General features: G+C 38.8%; 1 protein-coding gene across 1 annotated transcript; it reads left to right on the forward strand.

The window, feature by feature from the left end:
* Window positions 1-1,995: 1,995 nt before the first annotated feature.
* LOC124136110 lies at window positions 1,996-11,871 on the forward strand. Its single transcript, XM_048388666.1, has 5 exons — window positions 1,996-2,074; window positions 8,969-9,220; window positions 9,894-9,999; window positions 11,202-11,307; window positions 11,737-11,871. Exons 1-5 carry the CDS (start codon window positions 2,014-2,016, stop codon window positions 11,863-11,865), a joined length of 654 nt encoding a protein of 217 aa, XP_048244623.1. The 5' UTR covers window positions 1,996-2,013; the 3' UTR covers window positions 11,866-11,871.
* The last annotated feature ends 5,453 nt before the right edge of the window (window positions 11,872-17,324 follow it).

The following is a 17,324-nucleotide window of genomic DNA, read 5'->3' on the forward strand; positions in this document are numbered from 1 at the left end:
AGACTCGGACTGATTTAAAATAGTAAACTTGCTTCAGCTTTCATGACCCACGTCGTTTTCTCTACATTGTTCTTTACTGTTATAACGTGTATCAATCTGGCAATTGACGATTGGCCTAGTTACAGAGTGAGTGAGTGAGTGAGTGAGTTGGGTTTAACGCCGCTTTTAACAGTATTACAGCTATATCGTGGCGTGTCAGCTTAATGTGGGAGGAAAGCCCGAAGTGATGCAGGTCTCAGACGTTTACCACTTCGGTGAAACCCACGAGCACGGGTATGGTGCTGACAAACCTAGACACATAGACGGGGTGAACCGGGATTCGAACCCACAATCATAGGTTTCTGGCGTGTCCAAGGGACGCAACTCTGCACAGCGAATCGCGGCGCCTTAGACCATCTTACAATCTAGACCATCTTTTAGCCATTCCAGATGTTCTTTTGTTCAGTTTTCAAATGTTTAATAGAAAAATTTGTCAATAAATGTTTCGAAGCGTAGTCGCAAGTTTGAAACTAGTGCGTAAAGCACGAGAAAGCTGCCTTCTGATTGGTTAATGGCGACTTCTTGTCAGCCATTCCATTGGTCGGTCAAAGTTCGCGAAAGGTCCATCTGACCTGACCCGTAATAGGATATCCTTAGATTTTAGTTTAGCAGTAGCGGTAACTATCTTCGTGTGATGGAAGAAAAACGTTTTTATCTCCGGTATTAACATACCTAAACTTAGATTTAGTCTAGTTAATCTTTTCTTACACGGTACATTCCTCTATGACATTTGTTGACTGATGCTGATTGCATGTAGCTGGCTGTACTTGTTTTTTACATAATCTAGATGTGTTTTTGTTTTGTTTCATAAAATACATATTCCACAGTCATGGTGCAGAACTATAAAATACCCTTTTCACATCGATTCATAAAAAATCAGTAGAGTGACATTTGACACTATTCCAGCGGGCCTTTTGATCTTCTTATTACCTACATCGTTCCACAAATGGCTGTAAGATATATATATATATGAACAGAATAACACTTTTGCTTAATCTAAATGTAACACAAATCATATAGAATTATTCACATAGTTTATGAGTTGCACAATCATGACGTGCGCGTCTTCAAAAGATGTAAAATGTTTTGAATAACAACATGTCGCATTCCTTCACTTCACGAAAAATAAATAGTTTAATTATTATGACCACATCGTCACTATTGTCCAGAATATAGGGTGTAAGGTTGATAAAGCCCCGCTCTACATGTTTATTTGTTTGTTTGTTTGTTTGTTTGTTTGTTTGTTTGTTTTTAAAGCCTCACTCAGCAATATTACAGCTGCGTTACTTCGGCCTGTAAATAATTGGTTCTTGACCAGACAATCCTGTGATTGATATTGTGAGCAACAATCCACGTCATCAGGATACGGTGACTCGCAATCAACCAAGTCACCGAGCCTAACCACCCGATCCATTTGGTCGCCTCCGTCGACCAGCACGTGTTGGTGGGAGCCTCGTCTAACCCAGAATCCCCACGGGGGACATGCCTAGATTACCACCCAAAACAGCACGTGGCATTTAAAAAATGCAAATTCGTTAATTAATTTCATTATCCCATGTGATTGTTGCTCCCAATGTGGTGATTAAAAAACACCCTTCGTCGTACTGGCGTTAGAAAAGGTAGAAGTTTACGAGTCTGGTGAGTCAATCAACTATCAATGGAACCATTTTGATAAAACCATGGGTGTCTCCTCTGCTTGTTCATAAATAATTGAACCAATAAACCAATCTACCCAACATAAACTACCCGTGCCACCCGAGACGCTTCCCTGCCTTACCAACACCGTGACGACACAAACATCACCACAAACGATCTTCTGCAGACAATAACGGTATTTTAACACACCTGAGGAAATGTGTTACGCTCCGTCGCGGGAGACACATTACCATATGTTTACATAGAGCAGGCTTAACGATATAATCATAGGTATGCTTCAGGGTGGTTTAAACGGAGCTGGGTCGTCACAAGGAGAGGATGGAGCCGAGAAAGATATCACATGTTATTGCTTTCGTTGTTACAGTATTGAACATCCAAGGTAAGACAATAAATATATTCTTACTTTGAATTGTAATTAACGTTTAGATATTTTTTTTAATAGTTCGTTTTCGAGTAACGTAATGTATTATGTTTACCGGAAAACGATGAATGCATGGATTTTGCAAATAGAAATAACTTTATTGCCGTAAGTATATAGTTGATAACACTAAGTATATATAGCTGATAACACTAGGTACATACAGCTGATAACACTAATTTATTGTATATATATAGCTGATAACACTATGTATATATATAGCTGATAAAACTATGTATATATAGCTGATAACACTACATGTATGTATATATAGCTGATAACACTGTATATATAGCCGATAACACTTAGTATATATAGCTGATAACACTATGTATATATAGCTGATAACACTATGTATATATAGCTGATAACACTTACCATATATAGCTGATAACACTTACTATATATAGCTGATAACACGTAGTATATATAGCTGATAACACTATGTATCTATAGCTGATAACACTCAGTATATATAGCTGATAATAGACAGTTATCCAAGGCATTCTTCCGTAAAAAAGAAAAAATCATATTTTGTGTTCTTTTTGTGAGGTTGCGAATCAGATGATATTGTTGTTCATTTATCCCTCTGATATTTAGCCATGAATATAGTCGTGGGAACTTTCAAAATATATATTGACTTATCTATAGTTTGAGACAACCAGTGTCGATAGTTGACTATCATATCATTTACCATGTAGTGGTAGTTGTCATTGTAGCGTGTTTTGCCCAATTTCTAGTCACAATCGCAATAGTTGCCAAAGTCGCTCTGACGATACATCCAATCTGTTAGAGTTGACTTCAATACTTCTATGTACGCGGATGTACGCAAAGAATGCACATCAGTTTTTAGGTTTACACTTCATAACCGCAAAACAATAATAATACAAAAACAGTATAAACAAAAAAGTCAACAATAATAAATTCACTGACTGCTTATTTAACCATAAACACAATGATGCGAACCTATTGACATTGTTAAAGGGCAATTACGAACACTAGTCATGACAGTACTCCGTTAGTTAATGGAAACATTAACGGAAAAAAGGCTTCGTTAGCCAATTAGAAACCTTGAAATTGCTTGCAATTTATTTATTATGTTGAAGTGTTGGTAGTTCGAGCTAAGCGTGTTGCTGATTCCATACCAGTGTTGTCAAAGCTCCTGCCTGAGTTCTAAAGCTACATTATTTTTTCAAGCAATTTCAAACAATTAATTTATTTCGATAAAATCCAAGGCTCCGCCCCAGAATATCAAATGGTCGGTCTCTTAGAGAGCCAAAATTAGTTTTTTTGTTGCAACTTTAATACATGCACATTCAATGGCTGTTAAATAATAATTGAGAAGACATTCAGCATTGATTACATACAGATCCATTAAAGTTGCAATAAAACAGCGTTAATATGGAAGTCTTTTGGAAGAACGATTAGAGAAGTACATGAAAACGGGCGACCCGGCTGGGGTCAGACAAGTCAAGTCACATTTATTCTCATAAATCACAATATGTGATACAGTACAGAGAGGATATGTGTTTGTGTGTGTGTGTGTGTGTGTGTGTGTGTGAGAGAGAGAGAGAGAGAGAGAGAGAGAGGGGGGGGGGGAGAGAGAGAGAGAGAGAGAGAGAGAGAGAGAGAGAGAGAGAGAGAGAGAGAAAATGCATAGAGAGTCATAATATTAGTTGTAAAAATAGTGAGTTGTGTCCAGGGTGAACCGCGGGCAATGTTTGAATTATTACGGATTTTTTTCACAAACGTGGGGTTAGTGGAAAATGAAACAAAAGTGCAGTGATATATTGTTTTGAGGTGAGTGAGTGAATGAGTTGTGTTTAACGCCGCTTTCCACAGTTTTCCAGTTATATCGCGGCGTGTCAGCTTAATGTGGGAGAAAAGCCCGAAGTGATGCAACAACATTTTGCGTCTTAAATTGCCTGTAAGTTCTAAGCTTATTGCCATTTACATTACCCGTGCCCCCTTATAATAATAGTATAAGATACATACATAGTATGTGTGAGCATGTACAGATATACAAATACATACTGGTAACATTATTAAGTTCATTGAGGCATTGATATATTTGGAAAAAATTGTTAGGATGAGCTTATCTTGCATAGACATTAGTGATATACTAGTATATTTTTCAACTAAAAGGTATTTGCAATAGTGTTTTGGAAGATATCGATTTCTGACATCTAAGTTAGGGAATTATAACTTGAAATGTAACTCGCCACCTATTCCAAGATCACATAAGGTACAGATTCTATTTTTGTGTACATTGACCAGTTTCCATTGGGAGATGATGATGACCTCATCTATATTGACTTAAACATAATCTTAGGTTTACAGGCAGAGATGATATATAGTTTGATTATATGTAACTGCTTAAACACAGAATAATAAAAACCTTTGGAAGAGGAGGTCATCTCTCTTCTCCAATCTTGATAATATTGATCTATCAGAGTTGTTGTAGCTTTATACTTCAACCATGAAATGCCAGATAACGACTGAGATAGCCACACATAATTTAACCCCGTGCTCGCCAGTATAGTTTTAATACAAGATAAAAGTGGGAAGTTATAATTACTTTTACATTGATGTATCGTATGCATATGGCCATATGCTGCATTCACCAGCTTATTTGGTGATAGTCATATTTTACTCCAATATGAAATCATTCTAGTTTTTATGATAGTTTCTAGTGGGTATCTCCCAAGTTCTCAATAAACCATGAAGATTGGAGTCGATTGCTAACTATAAATTTTCGATTGCAATAATTCAAATGAATTCTTTCAATCATAGCTGACTTTTCAAAGCCCAACACTTCAGAGGCATATAATAATAGTGGTTTAACGATGTGTTCAAACAAATGTAATTGATAGTCGACGGACATTTCCAACTGTCGATTCTTTGTGAAAAAAGACAATCATGGCTCTGGAAGCTTGCACGCTTAGACGTTTTTGTGCCTTACAAAATCGACCATTACATGTATAATATCCCCAGATATATATAGCTTTTGACAATATTATATCTAGTGCTGAACCCTGTAGAATAAATCTATATTCTTGTTTGGGCGAACGTTTTGAAGAAAATGATTATTTTTGTTTCCAAAGACTAAAATAATCACTAAAAGCTTTTAATGATTTCTGAAGACCCTTATCCGTTTCTGACATCAGTACTGTGTCATCTGAATATAATGATATAGAAGCTTTAGAAATATATGTACAACATGCTCCATTTGACCACTAACACATTTCAAACCAGTGACATCATTTTGTAAAAGGTACTGCTCAAGATCACTTAAATAGAACGTAAATAGGAACGGTGACAGATTTTCACCCTGTCAAACACCGGTTTTGCAGTCAAAGAATGAGGATCTCTTTCAATTACCAGACACACACGATTTAATACTTTGATACATATAAGATATGATTCTAAAATATTTTCCTTTAACATTGCTATCTATTAACTGTGACAACAGTCCACACAAAAATGTTCCCCAACATAGATCGCAGTTTGATTTAAGATGTAAAACTTTTACACTTGATTTTATTGAATCTTACAGATATCTTGAACTATGAACTATGGTTAAATGAGAACCTAGACACGAAGAAAACTATTACAGAATTGTATAAATTTGCGAGCCACGTCCGATCATCTTTAATTACAAAAAAAAGTAGCTGGAGGTATTGTCATATCCTGTTTTGACGAACTAAATTTACTTTAGTAGTTGAAAGTAGGTAGACCACCACACTAGCTCCTTCACATGTGAGAAGGCTGTTATCAAGTGTATTACCAGTTTACAGTTTAGTTTATTCTCAGAAAAAAACACCAACGTTGGTGCATGAGAAAAAGGAATAATATAAATTCATATGTAATAATTAAATCAAGACGACTGGGGTATTGTGCAAATGTATATAGAGATTGAAAGTTACAATGGAATATGACATAAATAAAGTGACAAGAATCTCAAGCACGTTTTTAACAGCTTCAACAATCCTAAAGATAGTATTGATAAATTTAGACAAGTTTTTCATATCTTTTTTTCTAATGCTGGATAAACATTTTTTTTCAATTGGTACATATTAGGCTATTCGGGGAGATCTTTAGGTATGTACATAGACCACGACTAGAGAAGAGCTTCACACCTGAAGACGTAATGAAACTCGTCACTAACCGCGGGAGAACTACATAAATTACACAAACATTCCACTCATGGCACATCAGACTAGCGCGGCCATTTGCAATAAACAGCCCGGTTTGATAACATAGTTCTATCAATTTGAACCCGTAATTATTAAATTATTAGCCTCTATGTCCATTGAAGAGATCTCCACTGGTATGCTGCTGTGTATCAGCATTTGCATGTCTGAGTGTATTAAGTCTACACCAATGTGATTATTATACCCCCGACCTAAAAGGGCTGGGGTATACAGTTATACCAAGGAATTCCGTCCTTCTTTCTGAGGACATTTTTGTGTGCGACCTATAGTTTGACAACTTATAGCTCCATTGATTCTTTTCAAACTTGGTGAACAACTTCTATACCAATAAGAGAGGTGCAGTGCAAAGTTAGATTTCACTATTTGGATTTTCTGAAAAAATACAGCTTTGTCATATTTTTACTAAGAATTGTTTTTACTTCAACATATGTGCGACCAATAACTTGAAAACTACTTCATGGATTTTTTTTCTTCTAATTTACGGAACAGTTTCCATACCAATAGAAGAGGTCCAGTGCAAAGTTGGAATTTGATATGTTGATTTTCTGGAAAAATGTGAAAGTTGTAATGTTTTGAACTTATGTTTTTTCACTTCAACATTGGTGCGAACTATAACTTGTAGACTACTGCATAGATTCTTTTCAAACCCTGTAGAGTATTTCTATACCAATAAGAGAGATTTGCAAAGTTTGATTTCGATAAGTGGATTTTCTGAGAAAGTATTGTTTTCCTTGTTTTGAACATATCATGGAGTCTACAATTCTGGGATATTGGTGAGCCCTGCTCACTTTCTGCCTTGTTGTTACAAAGAAAGCTATCTACGGAAACGTAGTGGGGCCACGGTGAATACTTTTTGTCTTAGTATCTCCTACGTAGGACTTAGTATCTCCTACGTAGGACTTAGTATCTCCTACGTTGGACTTAGTTTCTCCTACGTAGGACTTACTATCTTCTACGTAGGACTTAGTATCTTCCACGTAGGACTTAGTATCTTCTACGTAGGACTTAGTATCTCCTACGTAGGACTTAGTATCTTCTACGTAGGTGATACTAAGTCCTACGTAGAAGATACTAAGTCCTACGTAGAAGATACTAAGTCCTACGTAGGAGAGACTTAGACAACATAAATTTCACCGTGGCCCCACTACGCTTCCGTAGGTATCAGTCAGTGAAATCCTACAATGTTTTAGTCCTAGCATTAAAATCTCCGTTATACACGCATAGTCTAACTTAGAAAAAATAGTTATCAAGTCACTGGATTAGAACAGACACTGTTTTCAGGTGGTGTGTGGTCAAATATGAGTTACAGGTTGTCAGTTATAGTCAGCAAGTCTTTCAATAAAATACACCAGATAACAATTTCACATAATATTAAATTACTCAACTTATATAACGTTATGGACTTCTGAAACCTGGCCAGATGTATTGTACAACTGTTAGGTTAAATTGAAAAAAAAAATAGAACATTTAGCACACACCGCCATCTTGAAATGAATACTGTATAATGTATATAGGTATATACTCCACCACCGTTGTTTTTTTCGAGAATAAAATTGACTGATTTGTCAAAAAGAAAACAAAGTTAACATGAGTAACGGCTCAGTATAAGACTACAAAGTGTAACCGGTATATCGTGATGCAACCCTTTATCACTATGTATTGCATTGCGATCAATAAGTGTCGGAAAATTGAGGAGAAAATGCGTAAACAACTGTATTTCTTTGGGTTTTATTTTAATAACAGGGGAAAAATAAATGTATGGCGAAATTTTGGTCAGTTCAGAAGTAGAAGAAACATGAGAGTATATTGTCGCTGTAATTGTATGGTGAACTATGCAGGAGGGACAAGCAGGCCCACGGCACCATCCAACGTCACTTGATTGTACTACATCATTGTCTACGATAACAGCGACCCAACGTGTTGTTACTGTTGCACATTATCGCAACAAACAATGTCTCATTTTTTAAAGTTTGCAACTACATAACTCATATAAGTAGCAATAGTATTTCATTATTGCAGACCGCCTCCGTGGTCTAGTGGTAGAGCGTCCGCCCGGAGAGCGGAAGGTCCGGGGTTCGATCCCCGGCCGCGTCATACCAAAAGACGTTAAAAGATGGTTCTTGTTGTTACCCTGTCTTGTGATAGACATTAAGGGGCTAAAACAAGGACTGGTCGGCTCGGAGTCAGTACATTGTGTCTGAGTGGGGTATTCATGTTAAATTGCGGCATGGTATCTCAGTGGTGTAGCACTATAAATCGGCATCAGTCCGGGCTAGTACAAGCAGCTGCACATACACACCAAGCTGCACATGCACGCCATATAAGTGCAATAATCTTGGACGCGACGTTAAACCCCATTTCACCTCATCATATTGCAATATGTATCACAATACACATGATATAGACCTTAGTATCGCAATATATTGCAAATATAAATTTCAATTCAATGCACATATCTACTCGCTTCAATACATACATGTTTGTCTTGTATTCTGTTTGTTTGATGTTGTTTCACGCGGCACTCAGCAATATTCCAGCTATATGACGGCGGTCTGAAAACAATCGTGTCTGGACCTGACAATCCAGTGATTGACATCATGAGCACCGATCTACACAATTGAGATACGTGCTTGTCTTGTAGCCGGGACAACCCAGGCCGCGACGACGTCTGCACCATCCTGTCCCGACCCCCTTGGGGTCCCCAACGCCTACATCGTGACGTCTTCGCCGTATACCGAGGGAGACCTGGTGACATACCGATGCTATACCGGGTTCACGATGACCGGGGCCCCGTCACAGACCTGTGATTCTACCGGCGCATGGCAGGGGAACGAACCCACGTGTGCCCCCGTCGACATGTCGGACACCGTCAACCAAAACGTCAACTACACAGGTAGGTTGTATAAAAATAACGTCAACAATATTGTGAGAATTATTCTTTTGTGATAAACTCGGCTCAACAGGAAAAATCATATTCATGATAATTACGTCCAGGATACCGGTGAGAATAATTCTTTCATGAGAATCGAAATGTCAACTACACAGGTGAGAGTAATTCTCTCATGATAATCGTAAAGTCAACTACACAGGTGAGAATAATTCTTTCATGAGAAACGAAAAGTCAACTACACAGGTGAGAATAATTCTCTCATGATAATCGAAAAGTCAACTACACAGGTGAGAATAATTCTCTCATGATAATCGTAAAGTCAACTACACAGGTGAGAATAATTCTTTCATGAGAAACGAAAAGTCAACTACACAGGTGAGAATAATTCTCTCATGATTATCGTAAAGTCAGCTACACAGGTGAGAATAATTCTCTCATGATAATCGAAAAGTCAACTACAAAGGTGAGAATAATTCTCTCGTGATAATCGTAAAGTCAACTACACAGGTGAGAATGATTCTCTTACGATAACGTCGTCAACAGTTTAGGTGAGAATAATTGTACATATTTATATTGCTCCGAATCTACAACCTCGGACAGTCACAAGGTGTATGTCATTGTAATATTTTAGATTACAATACCTACAACACATTATTTTGTGATGCCATTATTCCAGACACGCCGTTCACGATGCCGGAGTGGGCCATCATCCTGGTCTGCGTGGTTGTCGGGGTGATACTCCTCCTGGTCTGTGCTCTCATCGCCGCCGCCATCTGTTCCATGTGAGCATAGAGTGTCAGCATAGACATAGAGTGTTAGCATAGACATAGAATGTCAACATAGAGTGTCAGCATAGACATAGAGTGTCAGCATAGAGTGTCAGCATAGACATAGAATGTCAGCATAGACATAGAGTTTCAGCATAGAGTGTCAGCATAGACATAGAGTGTCAGCATAGACATAGAGTGTCAGAATAGATCGTCATCATAAATTGTTAGCATAGAGTGTCAGCATAGACATAGAGCGTCAGAATAGATTACCAGCATAGAGTATCAGCATAGACATAGAGTGTCAGAATAGATGGCCAGCATAGAGTATCAGCATAGACATAGAGTGTCCGCATAGACATAGAGCGTCCGAACAGATTACCAGCATAGAGTGTCAGCATAGACATAGTGTCAGCATAGACATAGAGTGTCCGAACAGATTACCAGCATAGAGCGTCAGCATAGAACGTCAGCACATCGTATCAGCACAGGGTGTCGGCAAAGATATAGAGCTTCAGCAGAGTATCAACATAGAGCATCAGCATAGCCATAGTGCCAACATAGACAGAGAGTGTCAACATAGACATAGAGCGTCAACTGAGATATGGAATGTCAGCCTAGACATGTTCGTTTACAGATACCAGATCTAGTATACAGGGTAGGGAGCAGGAGTGTCCTGTATTAGTCTCTTTTGGGTGATCGTTGCTTCTAATCTGCGCTGGTCACATGTATTATAGTGTCACCACGATACTATTGTGGTTTTCACCAAAGTGGTAAACGTCTGAGACCTGCATCACTTCGAGCCTTCTTCCCACAAAAACTGACCCGCCGTGATATAACTGGAATACTGTTCAAAGTGGCGTTAAACCCAACCAACTCACCCAAGAAAGGCTGACGCTAAAATTGGTTGCAGAAACAAACGTAGTCTTAATGATAGTTCCTGGTGATACATCGTTCATTAGACGCATCTCTCAACTCAGAGCAGAAAACAGCGACCAAGACTGAACCTTTTTACTTTTTGTTTGTGGATAATACAAATTTGAGACTTTTAACCCTACTCACTTAATGTGTCCCTGACTTAAGTCGATTCAACCAGCGCTCAAAGCTGATCTTGCTTTCGCGATCGTTGCAGTTGTGTATACCTGTTTGTGGGATCGGTTTACAAGTACACATATCGGTTATTGCCGATTATTTAATGGAAACCGTACTTCTTGCAGATGTAAATGTAGACGATGCTGTAGCCGTGAAGGTGTGTCGGAGAGAAAGGCCGTAACCCACGTCAGAAACAACTCCAGGGTGGTGACCGTGTCCCCGGCCCCCGAGGTAAGAACGCCAGGGGGTAAGGAAGTCGTCATTTGTAACTGACGAATTTATTATCTCCCAAAATATCGTTACGCTGTTGCTTTCGGGGAAGAAATCGTTTAAACAATATTGCTGGTGAAAATTGGGTGAAAACATGTTCCAGCTATATGACGGCGGTCTGTGAATAATCGCGTCTGGACCAGACAATCCAGTTATTGACACCATGAGCTATTCCAACCCGGATCTTCGCGGGTCTAACGACATATATAAACATAACAGTTACTGTATTACATACCACAGTGTAACTAGAAACGTTGCGCTTTACGGACGTGTTGATCAACTTAATTGGTACATATACATACTGTCATGTAACCTAAATACAACCCTGAATTCCCCCAACAACACTTAGATTTCAGTCTGAGGTGTGTAGAATGTGGTATTTGTGTTCAGGTTCTACATGAGAAGTCTCGGTTTGCCAACATTGTGCAGGAGGTGATCGACAACAAATCGGCTAAAGAAGTGAGGGGCTGGATGCCACATTCCCACCCTGTCAGACCCATCAACACTAGCACCAAGTGATCAGGGTGGGGAGGGGAGGGGTGATGAGGGGAGGGTGGGGTGGGGTGGAGAGGATTGGAGAGGGTTGGGTGGGGTATGTGTAGGGGGTGGAGTGGATCGACACAAGCACCAAATGATCAGGGTGGGGAGGGGAGTGGGGGAGAGGGTTGGGTGGAGTGGGGTGGAGAGGAGAGGAGTGGAGAGGGTTGGGTGGGGTATGTGTAGGGGGTGGAGTGGATCGACAAAAGCACCAAGTGATCAGGATGGGGAGGGGAGTGGTGGAGAGGGGAGGGGTAGAGAGGGTTGGGTGGAGTGCAGAGGGAGGTTAGGGGTGGAAAGGGGAGGGGTGGAGAGGGTTGGGTGGATTGGGATGTAGAAGGGAGGGGAGGGGTGGAGAGGGTTGGATGGGGTTGGGTGTGTGAAGGAGATGGAGTTGATTAACACCAGTACAAAGTGATTGGGGTGGTTTGTTTTGTGGCGGGTTGGGAGGATTTCTAGTTGGTGGGTTCATTACCATGTGTAGTGAATAGGAGCTAGTTTATTGCCAGTTGAACGCTTTGTTAGTCTATCAACCAAGGAACTAACCTATAGGGTAAAACAAACGAGCCAGTCATTTAAAGTTTATATGTGTAACTGTATGTATTGCTATTTATGTCTGGTTTAACTTCTCACGTTGTATTATTTGATTAAACAGAGCTTCTCCTATTTTTCTGTTGGCGATTTAATGAGGGCTTCCAGTGAAGCCGATTTCACACTTGGTATCATGCCCGAAGAAGCAATGGTTAGGTCGGGCAATTTTCAATTTTATGTTTTTGACAGATTGATTTTGTCAGAGTGAAGTCTTGTACAAGTCCGGACTAATGCTGTTTTTATAGCGCCAGCCCAAAGACATACTATGCTGCAGATTATCATGGATAAACACTTGACACCAGTCCCTGTTTTAAACCCTTGAGGGTGAGCGCCAGGCAGTGTAACAACACGTCATTTTTTAACGCCTTGATGTGACGTGAGCAGGGGATGGAACTACCGACCTTCTGCTCATCGAGATCCCCAAACTGGCATCAATGGTCCCTCATTGTGATCCCAGGATGCTTATGTTAGTGGTCTTGTTGGTTGGTTTGTTGTTTAACGCCGCACTCAGCAATATTCCAGCTATATGACGGCGGTCTGTAAATAATCGAGTCAGGACCAGACAATCCAGTGATTAATATCATGAGCATCGATCCACGCAATTGGGATCGATGACATGCATCAACCAAGTCAGCGAGCCTGCCCACCCAATCCCGTTAGTCGCCTTTAACGACAAGAATGGGTTGCTGAAGAGCTATTCTACCCCGGAATCTTCACGGGTCTAGTGGTCTTGGAGTGAGTGAGTGAGTGAGTTGGGTTTAATGGTGCTTTTAACAGTATTACAGTTATATCACGACGTGTCAGTTTAATGTGGGAGGAAAGCCCGAAGTGATGCAGGTCTTAGACGTCTACCACTTTGGCGAAACCCACAAGCACGGGTATTGGTCTTGTAGACAAACATGGAGTACTGCCAGGGAGTAGACAACTCATACTGACTCCAATGGGCACCTAATCTGAACCTGAATCCTTTTGCTGCATAAACCAAGTGACAAATTGTTTGTTTTTTGTTGTTTTAGGCCACACGTAGGTATTGTATTCTGTTTGTTTGATGTTATTTAACACGGCACTCAGCAATATTCCAGCTATATGACGGCAGTCTGTAAATAATTGAATCTGGACCAGACAATCCAATGATTGGCATCAGGAGCATCCTATGCTCACTAGGATGATGACATGCATCAGCCAAGTCAGCAAGCCTCACTACCCGATCCCGCCAGTCGGCTCGTCTGACAAGTAGGGGTTGCTGAAGACCAATTCTAACCCGGATCTTCACAGGTGAAGTGACAAATTGAGAACAAAAGTCAGCTATCGCAATAACCCTGTTTAGTACTGCCATAAAAAAAGACAAACAAACAAACAAACAAACAAACATAACAAACAAGAGTATCACTGAGATGACAGTGACCTAGTCCTGCACCTTAACCATGGAATATGAAATATATTTTATGAAAAAAAATATATCTAGAAACGCATACAAAGAAGCAAGTCTAGCCAGCTCAAGCTAGCTCTGAAATCAACATAGGGAAATATTTTTTATTTTAGAGTCAAGAAGGATATTGACTAATTTAAGATTTTAGAGACTAAATGTTAATCTAACAGTGACCTTAAACCTGATGTTACACAAGCAGAATGGAAGAACTACTGAACACTATACTTATCCCTATGGCCGATAATTTGATATTCTGGAGAGAAAAACACAAAAAGCAACTTTGCCTCAAGTTTTACCAACAAAATAAAATTGCTTACATGATATGCTGGAAGTCCTAAAAAAATGCGTTATGAAAAATACAAACAGTTTGGTATCTCCTTTCAGAGTAAAAAATGGTATGTTTTGAACCAGTAACCTAAAACATATTCTGCCTGTTAAAGTAATTCCGACCCCCAACCCCCATCTCCAGAATGTTCAGTGACCAGTCCCTGATTTAAATCATTGATATCTGCAGTGCTAATGATATCGGGGAAAAGAAATTAAATCAACCAATAAGGTCAGACCAATTTAGTTTCTTCTTTTAGGGTCGAATTAAGTACACTACTTTGCTGCGTAGAAATCTGACAATGATAAATTTTGTTTGCTTGAAAAAGACAAGTTGACATCTTTCTGTTTATATATTAAAATTTAAAAAATTCACGATATTATTTTATGAAATTAAGTGCAAATCAATCCTTATAACATCTTGTTTTTCAGTTTGCCTTATGTGCAATATGTTGAACCAGAAATAACTTTGGTCTGTCCCAAATATATAAATATGTAAATAAATATGTAAATAAATATGTAACATATTATTGTTATAAAATGTGGTCATTTGACCAAGGATAATAAAGAATGTAACAGTTACAAACTGTAAAATTGATAAAACTGAAACATCCTTTGAAAAAAGGCACATTTTCCATCTATGTAGAAGTCATAAATACTGAATCATAATCCAACAAATTAATACAGATTAATCGCAATGAATGAGATCACAAAGGCCAATTAATGGCCATTTTGGTCAGTGACATCAAGTAGTCCCTGGAGTTGACTAAGGCTATATGAGATGCTATCCATTAGGCCATCCTTCAGTAGCTGCTTTAAAGAACTTTAAAAATTTGAATCTGTGATAAAAATAACAATTAGATCTTTCTTCTTTTTTTGTAACAAAATGGCAACAGCAGAATAAGTAAACAATTCTTATTCTCTATTTTTCGCTGAACAGGAATGTTAAACATGTTTACATTTCAAGAAAGCCACACCACTAAACTTGAATTACCGTATTCGACGTAATAAGTGCCCCGCTCTAATAAGCGCCCACAGCGATATTGGCTAATATATTGGCTAGTGAACAATCCCAATCAGCACCGCTTCCGATTGATCAATGTACACAAGACTTATTTGTGTTATATGCACCCTTAAATATAGGCAATTAAATTCTGAAAAAATATATCTGTCGTACATAAACATTTCAGACTGTCAGTATAAACCACAAACTTTATCTTTCAAGTCTGTTTTTTCACCAAAATAATATTCTAATAAGAGCCAACCATTTCTAATTTTGAGAGCGCCCTGGGCGCTTATTACGTCAAACACGTTACATATGTTTCCTGATTCCTCATTCAAGTGATCCATATACCAACTATTAATATATAGAATGCCTTACCAGTGCCATGGTGCTATCAACCTTCAGTTATCTTCCTTCAGTTCTACACATGGCAAATCACACAGACATTGTAAATGGCTTGTTATTAAGAGAAAGTTGTCTTTTATAAGTAAATGAGATGTTTTACAGTTGTTCATGTGAATAGCGAGAAAACTATGAATGTTTCTTAAATGTCCAAAAACCCATAACATGGGGATATATATATTTTCTAAATTTCCTGCTTTATATGAAGCAAACTCATTTTATTATAGAGCCCAGTTCAATGTGTGCCACTGGTGTTTCATGGTATTCTTGGTGGGAAGAAAAGAACATGTGTAAATCTCTCATCACTTTCATCTCAAGGTACTGTATTATGATCCCATGGTAGATATTATACCACGAGCAGGAGGCGAGGGACGCATAAAACCCCATGTGCCCCTCGTGATCCTGCTACAACAAATTTATCTTACAGACATGTTTTAATATAACATTGTAAAAGAATTAAACAAATTCAAAACTGACTGAGCGGAGGTTACCTTGTGCAATGTCACATGACTTTCACTAACTCGGAAAAAGCGTGTGGCTTTTTGATTGGCCATAAGCAGGGTATAAGGGATTTATTCTGCCTCTCAGAAATCCACGTGCAGCCTGTCTTGCTCATGGTGGGGTATAAAGGATTTATTCACCCACTGAGAAATTTATTTCCCTCCAAGGCGGGATACATAGTATTTTATCAAGATCATGTGGACCAATCAGACCTCATCATTCTGACATGGAGGTATATAATGCTTATTATTCCGCATAATGTAAGAGAAATTAATCTGTCGACCCTTATGTGCAATATGTCACTCAGCCTCTCAAGGATGATCTTACCGGCAACAGAGTGTTGATATACCAAGGACATATATATCCTCTAAAATGATGGTCACAGACAATGACATTGGTAGAGGCTCCTTGTTCCTGTGTTTAAACCTGTGACAGACGTGGGGCAGAATGTTAGTCCTAAATAAATAAAATAGGGTTACCTATGCCTGCAATGTAGGACAAAGCTTACAGTAACACTGAGCTCCATGTCTATACAGACACACCATTGTTTCTTAAATAAATCAGATGAAAAAAACAGCATCACTCTGATAATGTAATCTGGATTACGCACCACAACATCAATATCACAAGTATAACACAAATCACAATGGTGTTTACTATATCAAGTGGAGGAATTCAAAACAAATAACAAACAGAATAAAATACAAAAAGCACAATCAATCAACAAACAACAACTGCTATATACATTCAGGTGAAAGAGCAAATATCCCAAGGCTGGTTGGGACGTGTTTTTGTTCTAGAGAAGATACATGAACATAAATAATTGCATAATATGTGCCAATAAAGCCGACATATTAAATGACATTTTCTAATTCACCTCAGGTCACAGTAAATCAGATTTTCATCGAAACATTTCAAACACAGTTGGGTTGAAAGCACGCACGAATACAGTGTTAGCATTGGGCGTCTCAACCTGCGTGATTCCCGTGCACCCTTTCGAGTTGAGTTGATTGGTTCAACTGTGTCATATGGCCCTGTGACGCAGGGGTAGCATTATTCAGATGGCTGCTTCAATGAATGCTTGTTCCACCCGTGACGAACAGGTCTGGTTGTTGATGAAATATAGTGATAGCTAAATAGACAGATGTTTTATTCATGCACCGATTGTCTTTAAATGTAATATCCAGTTAT

The sequence above is a fragment of the Haliotis rufescens genome, unplaced genomic scaffold (assembly GCF_023055435.1).
Source record: "Haliotis rufescens isolate VD_foot unplaced genomic scaffold, xgHalRufe1.0.p SCAF_76, whole genome shotgun sequence".
NCBI lineage: Eukaryota > Metazoa > Mollusca > Gastropoda > Lepetellida > Haliotidae > Haliotis > Haliotis rufescens.

What these genes read in the sequence shown, in the direction of transcription:
- LOC124136110 (XM_048388666.1), top strand. Translation starts at nt 2,014, where the DNA reads ATGGAGCCGAGAAAGATATCACATGTTATTGCTTTCGTTGTTACAGTA. An exon ending in GCCGCCGCCATCTGTTCCAT is followed by an intron (nt 10,000 to 11,201) that starts GTGAGCATAGAG and finishes TACTTCTTGCAG; the next exon opens with ATGTAAATGTAGACGATGCT. An exon ending in CCGTGTCCCCGGCCCCCGAG is followed by an intron (nt 11,308 to 11,736) that starts GTAAGAACGCCA and finishes ATTTGTGTTCAG; the next exon opens with GTTCTACATGAGAAGTCTCG.